We start from the raw sequence: 14,411 nt of genomic DNA, 5'->3' as shown, positions 1-14,411 counted from the left end.
CCTCCTCCTCCTCCATGCCCCCCCCTCTTCCTCGTCGCTTCCACGGGTCTGTCACGGTGCCTCTCTGATTACCTCCTGATCCACGTGTTCCCTCTGTCTGCTTCTCAGCGTAATTCCAATTATGAATTTGCTACACCCCCCCCCTCCCTCCTCCCCCATGCAATTAGTACTTTTAACACAAGGGCTGTATAGCGGACAGCGCACTTCCACGTCACGGCCAACATCAGCGGTGAGCGGTATACCAACCGATCCTGGGCACGATCTCCTCCTTTCACAAGCCAACAATTCGGCGATTAGTAAAAAAATATGATTTAAAAACGACAAAAAATATGGGGGCCCCTCTAAAGAATGCTCGAATCCTTTGGAACGCGTTTGCCTAACGCAGTTATCCCCCCCCCCCCAGCCCTCTCTCCCTCTCTCAATTAGGGGCGTTCCAACACACACTAATCTGCCAGACGGGACGCAATGACTCCCTCCCTCCCTCTCTCTCCTGGGGAAAGTTCTCTCTGATAAATGGGAGCGGAAGCCAGCGCGCCTGTTAATTAGCGCACACTTTGCACCGTCTTGAAGCTCACCGAGACACCAACGCGACCCCCACTCGGCTCCCCCCTGCGAGCCGCTTTCTTAAATGAGTAGAAAGCCCGCCGACCTCCCAATGGGGAGTCCATAGACGTGGGACGAAGTGGAGGATGTGGGGGGGCTTAGCTCAGGGAAGTGGTGGGGGGGGGGCATGATGGAGGGAATACTGGAATATCTTTAGCGCAGGCTGGGAATGCAGTGTGTGTGTGTGTGTGTCCGTGGGGAGCGGTAGTGTAGTGGTTAGCGCGCTGCACTATGGACCGGGCGGCCCGAGTTCGATTCCCGCTCACGATTACGACCAGCATCGGTGACGAATATCTCGACCGGTGTTGGGCCCTCCCTTAGGTCGGCTCAGCCTTAAATGAGTACCTGGTGCTGTGTGGAAACATCGCCACTGGGGAGGCAAAGGAGGCCGGATGTGGTGCTGGCCACCCACCCCCTCGTGTACCTTGCCGGCCTTCATAGATGCTCGCTAACAGCACTTGCCCCAACACCAGTGAGGATCTTTTGTATTTGTGAACGAAACAACGGGGGAGATGGAGTCCTGAGTTGAGTGTAGCCGTTACGACGACGACGACGATGATGACACCTCTGGATGAATGATTATTGATCACAGACGGACCACGCCCGGCCGCCTTTGTCTCACCAGTGTGCCGATGTCTACACATAGTGGCATCAGGTAATCAATTAAGGCCCATCCGACATGGGAGGGGGGGGGGTCACAGGACTGGTCCAGATACCATTCGCTACTGATGTGAGCCGTAGCCAGTAATCAGAAGCCTGATGTCTGATGTCTGCACACAGTGGGATATGCTTTCCATGCGGGGATAGCAATTTTGCACAGGTGTGCTGAGCACTACGCCACCGCTTCCCCGCAATATGACAAAGATCCCCCGTGTAGCCTTAACAGACTGTAGGAGCAAGTGCTGCTAGCGAGCACCTATGAAGGCCGGCACGGCACACGAGGGGGTGGGTGGCCAGCACCACGCCCGGCCTCCTTTGTCTCCCCATACATCGCAACGGGTATTCATTTGAGGCTGAGTCGACCTAGGGGAGGCCAAGGACCGGTTCAGACGATCGTCACTGGTATTGGTGACCGTGAGCGGGAATCGAACCCGGGTCGCCAGGTTCGTAGCGCAGCGTAGCGCTAACTGCACACAGACACACGGACACACATACACAGACACACAGAGACAGACACACACATACACAGACACACAGACACACGCGAAGGACGAGAGAGAGATAGCAGCAGTGAAGAATCCCCTCCCCCCCCTCTAAGCGCCTCCCTGGGGGTAACATCCACAGGAGGCGAAAGCAAGCAAGTCTGCGCGATAAACTTGAGTCTCTGCCAGCAAAGCGACACTCCTCCTCTACTCATCCACACCGCACTTGCTCCTCTCGCATTAAGGGGGGGGGGGTGGGGGCGCGTGGGGGTGAGGATGGAGTTGGTGGGTGGGATGTGAACGGGACAAGGCAGAGAGTTGAGAGCGCGTTCACTCGTTCCCCGTACCGGGTGCGAGAGGAGATGCGCCGGGGGGGGGGTGGTGGGGGGGGCAAGCCGCGAGATAAGAGCCACAGAGTTCTCGTCAAACACGCACGGCGTTGGCCGGGCTCTGCACAGAGACTGATTGATTGTTAGACCGTACGGTGAAGGGAGCGGGGCGGGGAGGGGAGAGGGAGCGAGCAGGGGGTGGTGGTGGTGGTGGTGGGGAAGCGGGGGGTGTGGTGTGTGGTGGTGGTGGTGGTGTGGGATGAAGGTTGGGGGGGGGTTGAGGGGGGTTAGAAGTGGTGGGGAGGGGGGTGAGCGAGCGAGAGAGGAGGGAGGGAGAGAGGCCGGCTAGAGGGGGTAGGGTAGGGAGTGGCGGAGTTCCCCTGGGGAAGCCGATTTCAGATCGCTTGTTTACTGCCCCGTTACAAGTCCGCGCTCTCGGCTCCGTGCTGCCCAAATCCTCTCTGCTCGGCGCTGCTGCCGCTGCTGCTGCTCGAGAACGCCGGCACGGCCTTCTGTGTCTCGCTCGCTCTTATTTCGTTGTTGTTGTAGTAATATCACTGCTAACCACTACTGCTGCCGCCGCTTGCAACGATTATTGCTGCTGCTGCTACAGCTCTTGTCCTGACATTGAATTTTTTTTCTTAAAAGCGCGGAGTGGTGGTGGTGGTGGTAGCGGGGGGTTAGAGGGATTGGTTTGGGAGAGAGGGGGTGGAGTGTTAACCGGTGCTATAGTGGTGCTGGTGGTGGTGTTCGTAGTTGTGGGGTGGTGGTCGTGGTGGATTTTCCGAGCTGGTGGTTCCAGTGAGACCGGGGCACGCTGCGCCTTGTCAACGGAGCGAGGGGGGAGCACACACGGAGGCGAATGTGGCGTGTTTACTCTATTTCTGGGCATGTTATGATAATTGTTGGTGTTGTTAGTTGGTGGTGGTGATGGTGGGAAGGAGGGAGGGGGGAATTCGGTATATATATATTTTTTTGAAATCGCTAACTCGGCCGCTTTCCAACACGGAGCGCTCATAAGTGACTGTCGCGACCGGCTGGACTGTTTTAATGCGTACAGACTCACGCATTCGGTACCTTTAGTAGACCGACCACACGACGACTAACACACACACACACTTTACATTATTACAGAACGGGTGCTTGCTATTGTGAAGAATTAACAGGGTAGTGTTGTGCGTGTGTGTTTTTTTTTATTTTCACATATATTTTTTCCACTCAATGTAATCCGCCGCAGCTGCGTTTAACGTCGTATACTTAAAAACAAATCCAAGCCTCTTCCGAAAAAAAAAATCACACCCGTGTTTTAATTTACTCACCCAAGCTTTTGCATCCGAGCGTTGAGCCTTCGGGGCAACTTCAACTTGGCTCGCAGAGCAATCTCTAAGTAACGCTTTAACCGCCTGTTTACACGGGTCAGAACTGGTAATACAGACATCAAAAAGCATTAGTCTTGGCTCATCACCACCACCACCACCAACCACCACCACGACGACTACCGTCACCATCACGCTCGCTGCCGGCCGAGCAGAACGACAAGGCTCGCCGCTCTCTTTACCGACCCCCCAAAATCCTGGAGGCGACATCGCCATGCGGACATCGGCGGCGTCGGCGTCGGCGCCGTCGTCATGTAACGCCTGCAAGGGTCTTCTCGTGGGCGTCGTCCTCCTGCTGCTGACTCTCGCCGCCCCGGGCGGCTCTCTGGGCTGCGAGACGCGGCTGTCCCGCGGCCGTCGCTCGCTCCACCACCACCACCACCCGCTCAGCCGCTACCCTCGCCACTCGCCCAGGGGACACCGGCCCGAGCCGCACTCCGTCACGGCGGCGGCGGACGCGGCGACGCGTGGACACCGTCACCCGCACGCTGTGTCGCTCTACTTCTCCGGCAGGCGGGAGCAGCTGAAGAGGCGCGCAAGCCGCGTGCCCGGAGGGCTTCCCAGGTCCTCGTTCACCGTGGAAGTCTGGGCCAGTCCCGAGGGAGGGCAGAACAACCCCGCGGTCATAACCGGTAAGCCGTACGATCACATTTTTGCGCGTAAATATCTCTCGCGTCATCCCCACCACCAGCACCCCCCCCCCGTCACTTCCCTTCCACACCGCCGACTTGGGAAGCTCCGTGCTCTCGTCGCGATCACCTCCAGTGCGTCTCCCTCGCTCCCTCCCTCGCCCGTCTGTTTGTCAGTCCGTACGTCGGTCTTAAAATGTAAGCAAATGTTTTGTTGCGTGATACCGCGAGCGCGAATTAGCGATGCAATTGAACCACATTCGTCAATTACCACCGTGACCTGAAAAGGACGTAAAATATATTTTTGTTATAGGCGACGTTTCGGGCAATGGCACCTTCCTAGCGCATGTCTCTGCGTCTGTCTCTCTATTGCTGACTTATTATTCTTGTCTGTCTCTCTCTCTCTCTCGTCGTGACCGATTCGTTCATGGCTTCAGCGCTACTTGCTTTAATGCCATGTGCGGTGGAGTTGTGTTTGTGTGCGCGCCGGTATGCCGCTCTTCATCGGGTGCCCGCTAACAGCACTTGCCCCAACAGTCCGTTGAGGCTATACGGGGGATCTTTGTCTTTGCGTGTGTAAAGTGCGGGCGGGGGGGGGTGGACACTTGCACTCTGGCTGGGTATGCGAGCACTGTTCATTTGGAGGAGGGATTACGCCGGAAACCCCTAAAAAAACTGCAATAATAACGATAATGTCATTGACTGAGCCAAGGAAGCCTCCGCCGAGTCTCAAGACGCTCATTAAATGGAATTGGCCAAACGTCCAAATGCAGGACCCTCGTGAAAAGGACTCTTCAGAGTCGGTGAGGTTTATGTCCCAGTTGACAAAGGGGAATTTCATTATTAAATGCAAAACCCTGCAAGAAGATGCTTGGCCAATTTGGTGTTTTAATGAGTGTCAAGCTGAGATTAATATAACTCAAACATTTTTTTACGATGCACTGATTCCCAACATCACGTGAATTCGGGTTTTCCTTCCAGCAGGAAACTTTTTCGACACTGGATATTTAAAGTTACTTTTAAGTGACTCACAAGTGCAATATAGGGCATGCGCATCATAGCATCACACATTTTTGTTCTGTCCGTTTAAGTCACGTGGCTTCAGATTTTCCTGGGTAAGGAGCTTAATAATGAACGATATGTCAACACTAAGTGCCTTTTCAAGAGCTCAAAATTAACTGAATAATGCAAATTTTCCTCGATTCCACACATAGTGAATAATGTACAGTACATCTTTTCACAACGTCGGCCAAAACATTTAATCATTTATCCATTACATATATTTTTTATCACGAAGGAGATGAACTCCGAGCAATGTTAACCCTCGTGCAAAATCTCGTGACGTTTATCGCTCGCGTTGTGGGATTCCATCGCTCCGTCTCCGCCGTGTGCGTCCCTCTCGGGGGCTGCCACTCCGCTGCTAGTCTCGACCCGACCACCGTGGCCACCATCACGTCTGGCGACCCTCTGTGTACGGTCGATGCGACGATCTCCCCGTCCTTGTGCGCGTTCTCCTTTTGAAATCATTTTTTTTAGTCACTAAGCGTCGAGTGCCGTCCCGTGCAGGTCGCGTGTGCTAAGGTATCTCGATCCGCTTCGGGGTGTTTTTTTCTTTCTTTCACTTTTTAAAATCCCCCCCGGCTCTGCCAGGTGTGCAGCGCTTGTGAGGCGGTGGTTGTGGACGTCGAGCGTGCAGGTGGTGCAACTGCACCTGGGGCACACGGGGATGGAGGGACCCAGGTGCTGGCTTGCGAGGGGTGGTGTGCAGGTGGGGGGGAGTGGGGAGAGGGGAGGGAACAGGATTTGGGCAGAGGTCCCTATTTCATTCAATAGGGCTGATAAGAAGCCTCCTCGTGATGAACGGTGCTGACAGCATGGCGAGTGGGAGGCACGCGAAAGCCACCACGCGCCTCGCCACCACCTCGCGCTCTGTGTAGACATTCTCTTCTGAAAACTCGGGCAGGGACTTGCTTTACCGTGGTCTCTTCAGCCTTCATTGCCTACCACATCCCCCCCTCTCCCCGGCGCTGTTAATTTTCACATGCATAATTCGCAAGCGTCGTCATCATCATCATCATCGTGAGCCATTATCTATCCACTGCTCACTGCTGGGGTGAAGTCCTCTCCGATGCCATTGGCATCCCCCTCGTGGCGTTGTTTTTGTTGTTGTTGTTGGAGCGGCGACGCCAAAATGCGTCCGTCTAGCTCCTACCTATAATCATCATCATCATCATCGTGAGCCATTATCTATCCACTGCTCACTGCTGGGGTGAAGTCCTCCCCGATGCCGTTGGCATTCCCCTCGTGGCGTTTTTGTTGTTGTTGTTGGAGCGGCGACGCTCGTTGTGGCTGCCGCTCTGTCGCGTCCACCAAACCGGAGCCGTCGTCCGTTGGCTCCTCCTGCCCGAGGCTACGCGCGTTTCGTGCCGGTCGATGTATTGTGTGACGGTGTCTCTGATTTTGATTTATAGCTTTCGTGACTGCAGGGATTCATATTCTTGGTTCTTTCGATAAAGTCACGTAGAAGGGAAATAATAAAATAATATTATTTTTTTACATTTATTGTTTTATATTTATATTATTTTATTATTTCCCTTCTACGTGACTTTACCGAAAGAACCAAGAATATGGTGTCTCTGATCTGCGTGTTTTCTCTCTCGGGTCTACGTGTTCATGATCTATTTAGGAAAAAGACACCTGCTCGGGAAACATTCTGACACTTGCAATAAAGTCACCGTCCCCCCCCCCCACCCATTAGACAAATGCATTTAGCCTGCAGGCAGTCAGAGGTCCACGTGTAAGTGTACCCTATAGATTGGTGCATTGGATAGGAATGTAAGTGGATGCGAACATCACTTTATTGGTAAAACATGCCAGGTCTCACTGGGGGGAAGAAATACATGTTGCTATAATCATCATCGTTGAAATAAAGGATACAAAATACCTACCCACCCAGCTACCTATCTGCCTACATATTTAACTGTCTCTTATTACTTTATCTGCCTAATTACCCATCATTTACCTACCCACCTGTCTACCCTGCATACCTTCAGACCTACTTACCTATCATTGTATTTACCTACCTATCTGCCTGCCTACATATATGCCTGCATACCTAAATGTATATCTATCATTTTACCTGCCTACGTGCCTACCTGCCCACATACCTATCTGGCTATCTGCCTACCTTCATACCCACTTACCTATCGTTTTATCTGCCTATCTGCCTTCCTGCATAATTGTGTATCTGCCTACCCGTGCACCTACATACCTACTTTATTATCTATCTGCCTGCCTTCCTACCCATCTTTTCACCTACCTGCCCGCAAATAATTATACTTACCCACCTACACATCTGCATGCCTATCTACCCGCCTACCTACATGCCTAGATGCCATGTGTCCCACAAAGGCATCCGAGTGCGCCACAATCTGCAATTATGACACCGTTTTCTGGTGCACTCGTGGCCAAACGCTCATTTCAATGGGAAGTGGGCAACCTTCACAAATGCCGAACCCCCCCTCCTGTAAATGAGTATTGAATCCTCGAAACGAGGTTTCTCTGAGCAAACACCTTCCATCTTCATCACCGCCACCGCCACCACCAGTATTATTATCGCTGTGTTGATGATGCCGGAAAGCGACAACGTCAGTCCGTTCCTGGCTGGCCGACTGCTGGCTGGCCGGCACCAGGCAGATGACGACGACCGTAAGATGTCAAACCCGCCAAGGTTTCAATTCTAGCGCTTTCTCGCGCCGAGGTCCAAAGCATGCCCCGATAACCGCCAAGAGCTGCGTGTTGCGTGGGCGGCACGGTCGGCGGCTGGCTCCCGCTGCGGTTAGCGGTTGGCACATTGGATCACGAGTGGCTGATATTGAGCAACCAATGTAATTTGTTGTATGTGGAAGCCTTTAATAGAGTTGTCACATTATATGACCGAATCACCCAGACTTGCGAACACCCCCCGCCCTCCTCCCCCTCCTCCGTAACCTTTCACGGATCTTGGGAGACGTGGTTAGCTCGAGTCTGGCCAGCGCTCCCGATGGGCAAGCAAACGTGCAAAAATAAAAAAAGATGATGGGTGCTTTAGGTTGCGGTGGAGCTACCGTGTGGGCAGCGGAGGGCAGTGGGACAAAAAACCCATTGTACTGTACTACGCTCCCGCGTCTATGCGCCACGCCTTCGCTAACCCCCACCTACCGGGGAGGTGAAGTGCGGTCACGTAGCCGCCACAGCACGCATGGCGAGGGGGAGCCCTCATCCGGCAGCGGATTGACGGGAAAAAAAGGGGGCTTCGCAAAGTTCGTTCAGTGATCTTTCTTTCGGGAGACGCAATTAATAGGCTAGTAATTTTACTGGAGCAGTTACACCTGATGACGGAGGCTTGTGTTGCTTCCAAAAAGTCGTGATTTAATTTAGTTATTTTAATGTATTATTATTTTATTATTTTATTTTTTTACCTACGTGACTTTACCGAAAAAACCTAAGAGTATGAATCCTTGCAGTCACGAAAGCTTCAAATCTAGAATTAATGGACACACAGCCCCAGATATCGAAGTTGTGCATCGACACCACACGTGCAACACACACACACACAGTACTCGTGCGCGCCGCAGATGGCAGCACGGTGCATGTACCTTGTCCAAGCACATCCCTGTTGGGAATCTAGTGCTCAGCGAGCGCCTCCCCATGCCGCTCTGGGGCTTATTTGACCCATACTCTGCCTCGCGAGTCAGCTGCGAGTTTTGGCGAGATAGACGTGGGCTCTTGGGCAGTGCGGTACAAACCATGCGCCGGAGAGAGCTCGCGTTTTGCATTCACGGAGAAGCGACACAAAACAAAACTATATAATGATGGAACACGACAAAAGCCGCAGCATCAAATAGATTCGATGCACCTGCAGCTGACATACCGTCGCTACATCTTCCGTTGTACCTGAGACGTCTCGGTCCCAGGAGACGCTCGGCATGCGGACGATGGCCGTAAACGGATGGCCGCCTGTCGTCCCCCCCTGCCCCCAAGGAGGCACCTGTGACACGTGCAGGGTGGTCGCCGAGGGTTTTTCTGATGCGGGAATGGAAACGAGGTGGGAGGGGGGGGGTGGAGGGGGGTTGGTAGCCGTGTGGGTGGCATCTTTGGTGCCCGACGCAAGGCTGGCTTCGTGGCAAAATTGGCTGGTGCGCACAGCGGTAAGGAAGACTTCTTTTTCTCGCGCGTAAATATTTCCACGTTCACCACGAGTCGCCGTGAGAGGTCCTTGCGTTCGCGATACGCAGCATCGATTCGCGCGTTTTGAAATAGATTATTTACGATTCTTGCAACATAGAAAAAACACGCACAGACGATTTGCGCGTCTTTGCATTCTTGCTAGCGGGGATGAACAAAACTGCGCAAACGAGTTGGCGGCCAAACGTGAAACGATGCAATCGAAACGGGCAAAACGAGCCAAAAGAGAAAAGAAAACCCGAATAGAATAGTGAGAGTCCGTAGAGTAGCTGGAGGAGGGGTTAATCGTTGCAACTCGACCGGGGGATGGGAGGAGGGGGGAGTTTTCTCTCCAAAGAATCTCGCTGCAAGCCTCACTTTCTCGTCTTCCGCAGTCTTGGATTAGGGTCCATGCGGGCCCCAAGCCAAGCCAGCACCCACAGTTTGGGTTCCTCACCCTCGTTTCCATCCCCATGCCTCTCGCTTTGTCGGCTTTGCCATTACCCCACTCCATTGTGAAGGCTGTGCACCGTTAGGGCAGAGCCTTCCTTCCCCGGCCGCTCAGTAATGCCACCTCCTCCCCCCCTAACCTCCCCGCGATTGCCCCAGGCACTTTGGCAGTTCATCATGGCCAGCAGCACATGGGTCTCTTGCTGTGAGACGTGTGGTGAGCTGGGGTCAATATTAAAAAAGCTAAGCTGTTTTTATTTTTACCAGGTAAAGCCCACGGAGCTATTTAGTTCTTAAATTTCGATGTAAAGCTTTCGTGACTGCAGGGATTCATCTTCTGGGTTCTTTCGGTAAAGTCACGTAGAAGGGAAGTAATAAAATAATAAAAATAAACATAATAAAATAATTCTCACGACGTTTCGGCCACAACGCAAGCAGCCGTCCTCAGGTGAAGACCAGGTCTGTCGGGGAGACAGCGTCTGAATGCGATTCATTCATGCTCCATTCAGACGCTGTCTCCCCGACAGATCTGGTTTTCACCTGAGGAAGGCTGCTTGTGTTGTGGCCGAAACGTCGTGAGAATTATTTTATTATGTTTAATTTTTTATTATTTAGTTCTTTTTGAGAAGCGACCTGGCCACAGATGATAGCTCAACGAAGTGGCCTGTCACGTGGAAATGTATCGCAGCCAAATACTCGAAGCGCGTGTTGATTCTAAATGTGGAGGGAAAAATCGTAGGACCCGGAGAACAATCCACGCTACGGCGGGGATAACGTGTCAACTCCACATATACAGGTGTCAGGGTTGGGGGTCAAACCAACGACCTCCTGCATACCAGGAGAGGTAGTTAACACCTCACCACCGAGGCTCCACATGTTCGCAATGTACCTGGGCGCCTGCACAATGTGCATCTGGGCCACAAGCTCAAGTCAGAGTTGTCGGTGGAGTGGGATGCATTCCTGAAGGGTGCGGCGACGAATATCGAAACGACGTCAAATCAAAGCGATGTACAGGGGTAGTATGTGGTGGAAGCGAATGCTGTGAGGCGAGGGATAACGAGAGAGAACGGACGTCGCTGCCAGCGACGTGAGTGTGGGGTTGAGGCGACGCAAATCGGGTATCGGCGTAAATAAAAAAGTGACAATGTTTTTTGCGAAACGACGTCAAAATAGGGAGACGCGAACCGGGGTAATTGCTGCATCTGAGCCCTGGAACTCGCTTCACATGTCACTTGCGGGTGCTTGAGCCTCGACGAGACGGAGCTCTCGAGAGGTGGGAGAACTCACCTTGTACCTCACCGCACGCGACCCCGCCGATCGACTGACTGTGATGGTTGTAGCCATTTACACCGCTGGGGAGGACAGAGGCCGTGGGATTTGAAGAAACTTGCGCCATCGTTTCGACTGCCACTTCGCGAGATCGTTCCACCGTGACAACTTCTCATCTCCGTGCAACGTTCGTGAAGTTCTGTCACCAATAGCGAACGTTTTGCGCGCTCCGTGAGTGGGCAAAGCGCGTTTTTTTTTTCTCTCGCGGCGCCGGATAATAATGATGTAATTTTTTATAAAATCTTGACTTTGCCTCCCCTTTTTCTGCGGACATGCAACACTTTTCTGACCGCCCTGCACGGATTACACACAAGCACGTGGAGGTTATAGGTCAGAGCAAAGGGGTTCACAAAGTGGAACAGAATCCAAGCCTCTCCTAACTGCTCCTGTCAGTATAATCGTTTCTTTACGTCTACAGTCACCTGGGGATAAGCAGGACAATAGCTTCTGGCTGTGCTAATTAAATTGGAGGCATCTGACGGATTAGTAAACAAAAGGACTCTTTTGTTTCGTTCAGCCCAATCTTTGCTGTGACGCTGGTCTAAATCTCGAGTTATCTCCCGCGTCCGCTTCAATGCTTCTAGACAAGGCCGCGTAAGTGAACTGGCCATATGAAGTAGGGCCAATCCACCAAATGTCACCCATTATATATTTCTTTCCTCCTTCAGGGCCCAGTGCTATTGACGACCGTGTCGGGTCTGTTGATTTTGTTTGTGCACCACTGCCAATGCAGCATCGCTAAAACATATCGGGGTACAAGGTTAATTCACCTCTACGTATATATTTTTGAAAATAAAATACACATGCTGCAACCGGCTAACTTGAGTGATCAGTTGGTAACTCAAGATCATTAAGAAGAATCGTGAGTAGATCATAATTTTTTTTGTAAGACTATAAATAATTATCTTAAATATATTGAGAACAGTAGCCAATCAGTTGTTTAAATTGTCATATTTGAATTCAGCACATCAAAATCCATACTTAACAGCACATTTAATCTCTGAAGCAGACGACGTCTAAAAAATTGTCGACCAGTGTTATCGGATCGACCAACACGATATTTGTTGCTTTTAAATCTTCTTCCTGACCCAGCGACACTGCACACGTGACACACTGGCTACTCTTATTATTGCCGGTATAATGACACAGTTCAATACGAATCATAACAACAATCAATCCAGTTACTGGATGAATGTCCCCAGCATAGCCCATCGGCCATAAAGGTCATGTGACCGACACTGCACCATGCTGGTCAGTCCGCAGGTGGTTGAAAAGCACTTGAAGTCCAGTACCAGTTGAGATATCGTCTACTCACTGACGTTAGTCCATGCTAATTTTTTTTTTACTATTCTCAATTTTTGTTATTTTTCTAGTTAAGGCCCACTTAGGTGTATATCTCATATTCAGAAGCCACCTGGCCACAAGTTATGGCGCAGCGCCGTGGCTTATCAGGTGAAAATGTATAACAGCCAAATAGTCTGAGCGCACGTTTCTGCATGCGGAGGGAAAAAAACCGGAGGCACCGGTGAAAAATTCACGCCACCACGGGCAGAGAGACACCGCAAACTCCAAACATACAGCAGCGAGGCGTCAGGGTCGGCATGGAACCCACAACCTCCTGCATACCAGGCGAGGTAGTTAACATCTCCTAGCCACCGTGATGATGATGAGAGAGAGAGACACGCAAACTCCAAACATACAGCAGCGAGGCGTCAGGGTCGGCATCGAACCCACAACCTCCTGCACACCAGGCGAGATGGATAATATCAAGTCGCCACCGTGGCTCCCCGCGGATATCAACCCGAAGGTCGCGGGATTTTTCCTCTGGCAGGCTGCACGGACTTGCGTGTGATTCGGTCCGCGGTTACGGTTCGGCAGAGCGGCAGTTGCAGGTTGAGGCTCACTCAAGTGCGCGTTTATGATTCCGGGTTTTCACGGGCCGTTAAATAGCCTCAATATACTGGGGGGAGGGCGGAGGCGGGGGCAGGACGGAGAAGACAAACAAATAGACAGCGGAGTGAGCAGAGTGGAGAAAAGGAAGGAAATGTACACAGCGACGAGCAGTTTCATTGACAAAGGATGAATGAAAGGGAAAATGGACGGGAAACGCAGTGAACAAATGCAATCTACAAGAGGGAACAGAACAATAAACTCTCTCACACACACAGGCTGCCCACATGTCTTCCTTTACAGCTGGTGCTTCTGTGAGCATTTCAGTTGCACCTTATGGCATTCCAGGGGTCGGCCGTGCAGTGTTATCTCTTCCTCTCTTCACGGCCATTCAACCGGGCTCCTTTTTTTTTGTTACGAGCAAACGTCCAAGGCCTATCCAGCGTGCCAGTGGTACGAGGAGCCTCCGCAGAAGATCAAACGCCGGAATGTCGGCAAAGGAAAGAGATTGTGTTGAGTTATTGTGAAGCTGAAAAACAGAGAGTAAATTGCCAAAAAAAATGGGGTCGTTCTGGTGTGTGCGGTGGGTGGGTAGGTGTGGGGGTGTTTGCCGAGATGTGGGGCAATGGAGAGGGTTGGTGGGTGGTGTGCAACTTTGGTGGTTTAAGGGGTGGGTGGGGACTCAAGGGGTTCCCTTCTGGCTTCCAAAGCCTTACAACCCCTTCCACTCCAACCCTCACTGCTGCCCCCTACACAACCATGAAAAAAAAACCCAATAAGAGGGAGATTTTTTTTTGCCATTTTGGCTCACATCCCACCAAGACAAAGTGAGCAATTCACGCTTTGTCGCACTTCCGACGCACAGAGGCGAATCCGATTGTGTGCCCACCCCCCCACCCCCTCATGCCAACCACCACCCCCAACTTCCAACACCCCCCGCCCCCTCATCCCCCCCCAAGTCTGCGCGCAGACAATCGGGGGGGGGGGGGACACGTGGCGCGCGGTGGTGGTGGGGGGGTAATTTCGTGGTCGCCGAGCGGAGAGCTTTCTCCAAATTGAGAGCAAGGGCCCAGGATCGCCGCTGCCGCTCGCCGTGGCCGATTGTGAACGCCGAGGCGGCAAACCTTCAAGCGGTGGTCCCCCTTGAAGGTGAACAGACGTAACTGGGTAGATTGAGATTGAAATGCGCGCGTGTGGGGAGCGGCGGTGTGGCGCGGTTTTAGCTTGCTTTGCTACAGGCGCCCGAAACAACGAGCGGGGCTTGCCACGTCTCTCGCTCGGAGGTTTCGTGGAGCCGTGCGGTGCTGCAAGGGTGAGTCGTGGTCGCAAGGTGCTGATGAGATCGAAGCTGCCTCGGTGGCCTGCGATCAAAAGTCACGCTGCTAATTCCGTCAAAAGAGTAACGTGCAACGCCACAGTTGTTCACCGTCCTTTACGAGAAAGCATGGTGATCCAATC

General features: G+C 52.4%; 1 protein-coding gene across 3 annotated transcripts in view; it reads left to right on the top strand.

Moving 5' to 3' along the window:
• Window positions 1-2,451: 2,451 nt before the first annotated feature.
• Window positions 2,452-14,411, top strand: part of LOC144937861 (pappalysin-1-like) — a 157,659-nt gene continuing 145,699 nt past the window's right edge. For 2 of the 3 annotated variants that reach the window (XM_078865386.1, XM_078865384.1), the window contains exon 1: window positions 2,453-4,082. In XM_078865386.1, coding sequence (XP_078721512.1) covers window positions 3,665-4,082 — 418 coding nt within the window. In that variant the 5' untranslated portion in view covers window positions 2,453-3,664. Of the gene's footprint in view, window positions 4,083-14,411 lie in introns of all 3 variants that reach the window. The other variant, XM_078865385.1, reaches the window with a different exon arrangement.

Source organism: Lampetra fluviatilis, chromosome 20, assembly GCF_964198595.1.
Source record: "Lampetra fluviatilis chromosome 20, kcLamFluv1.1, whole genome shotgun sequence".
NCBI classification, from domain to species: Eukaryota; Metazoa; Chordata; class Hyperoartia; order Petromyzontiformes; family Petromyzontidae; genus Lampetra; species Lampetra fluviatilis.
This window is presented reverse-complemented; position numbering and strand designations above follow the sequence as displayed.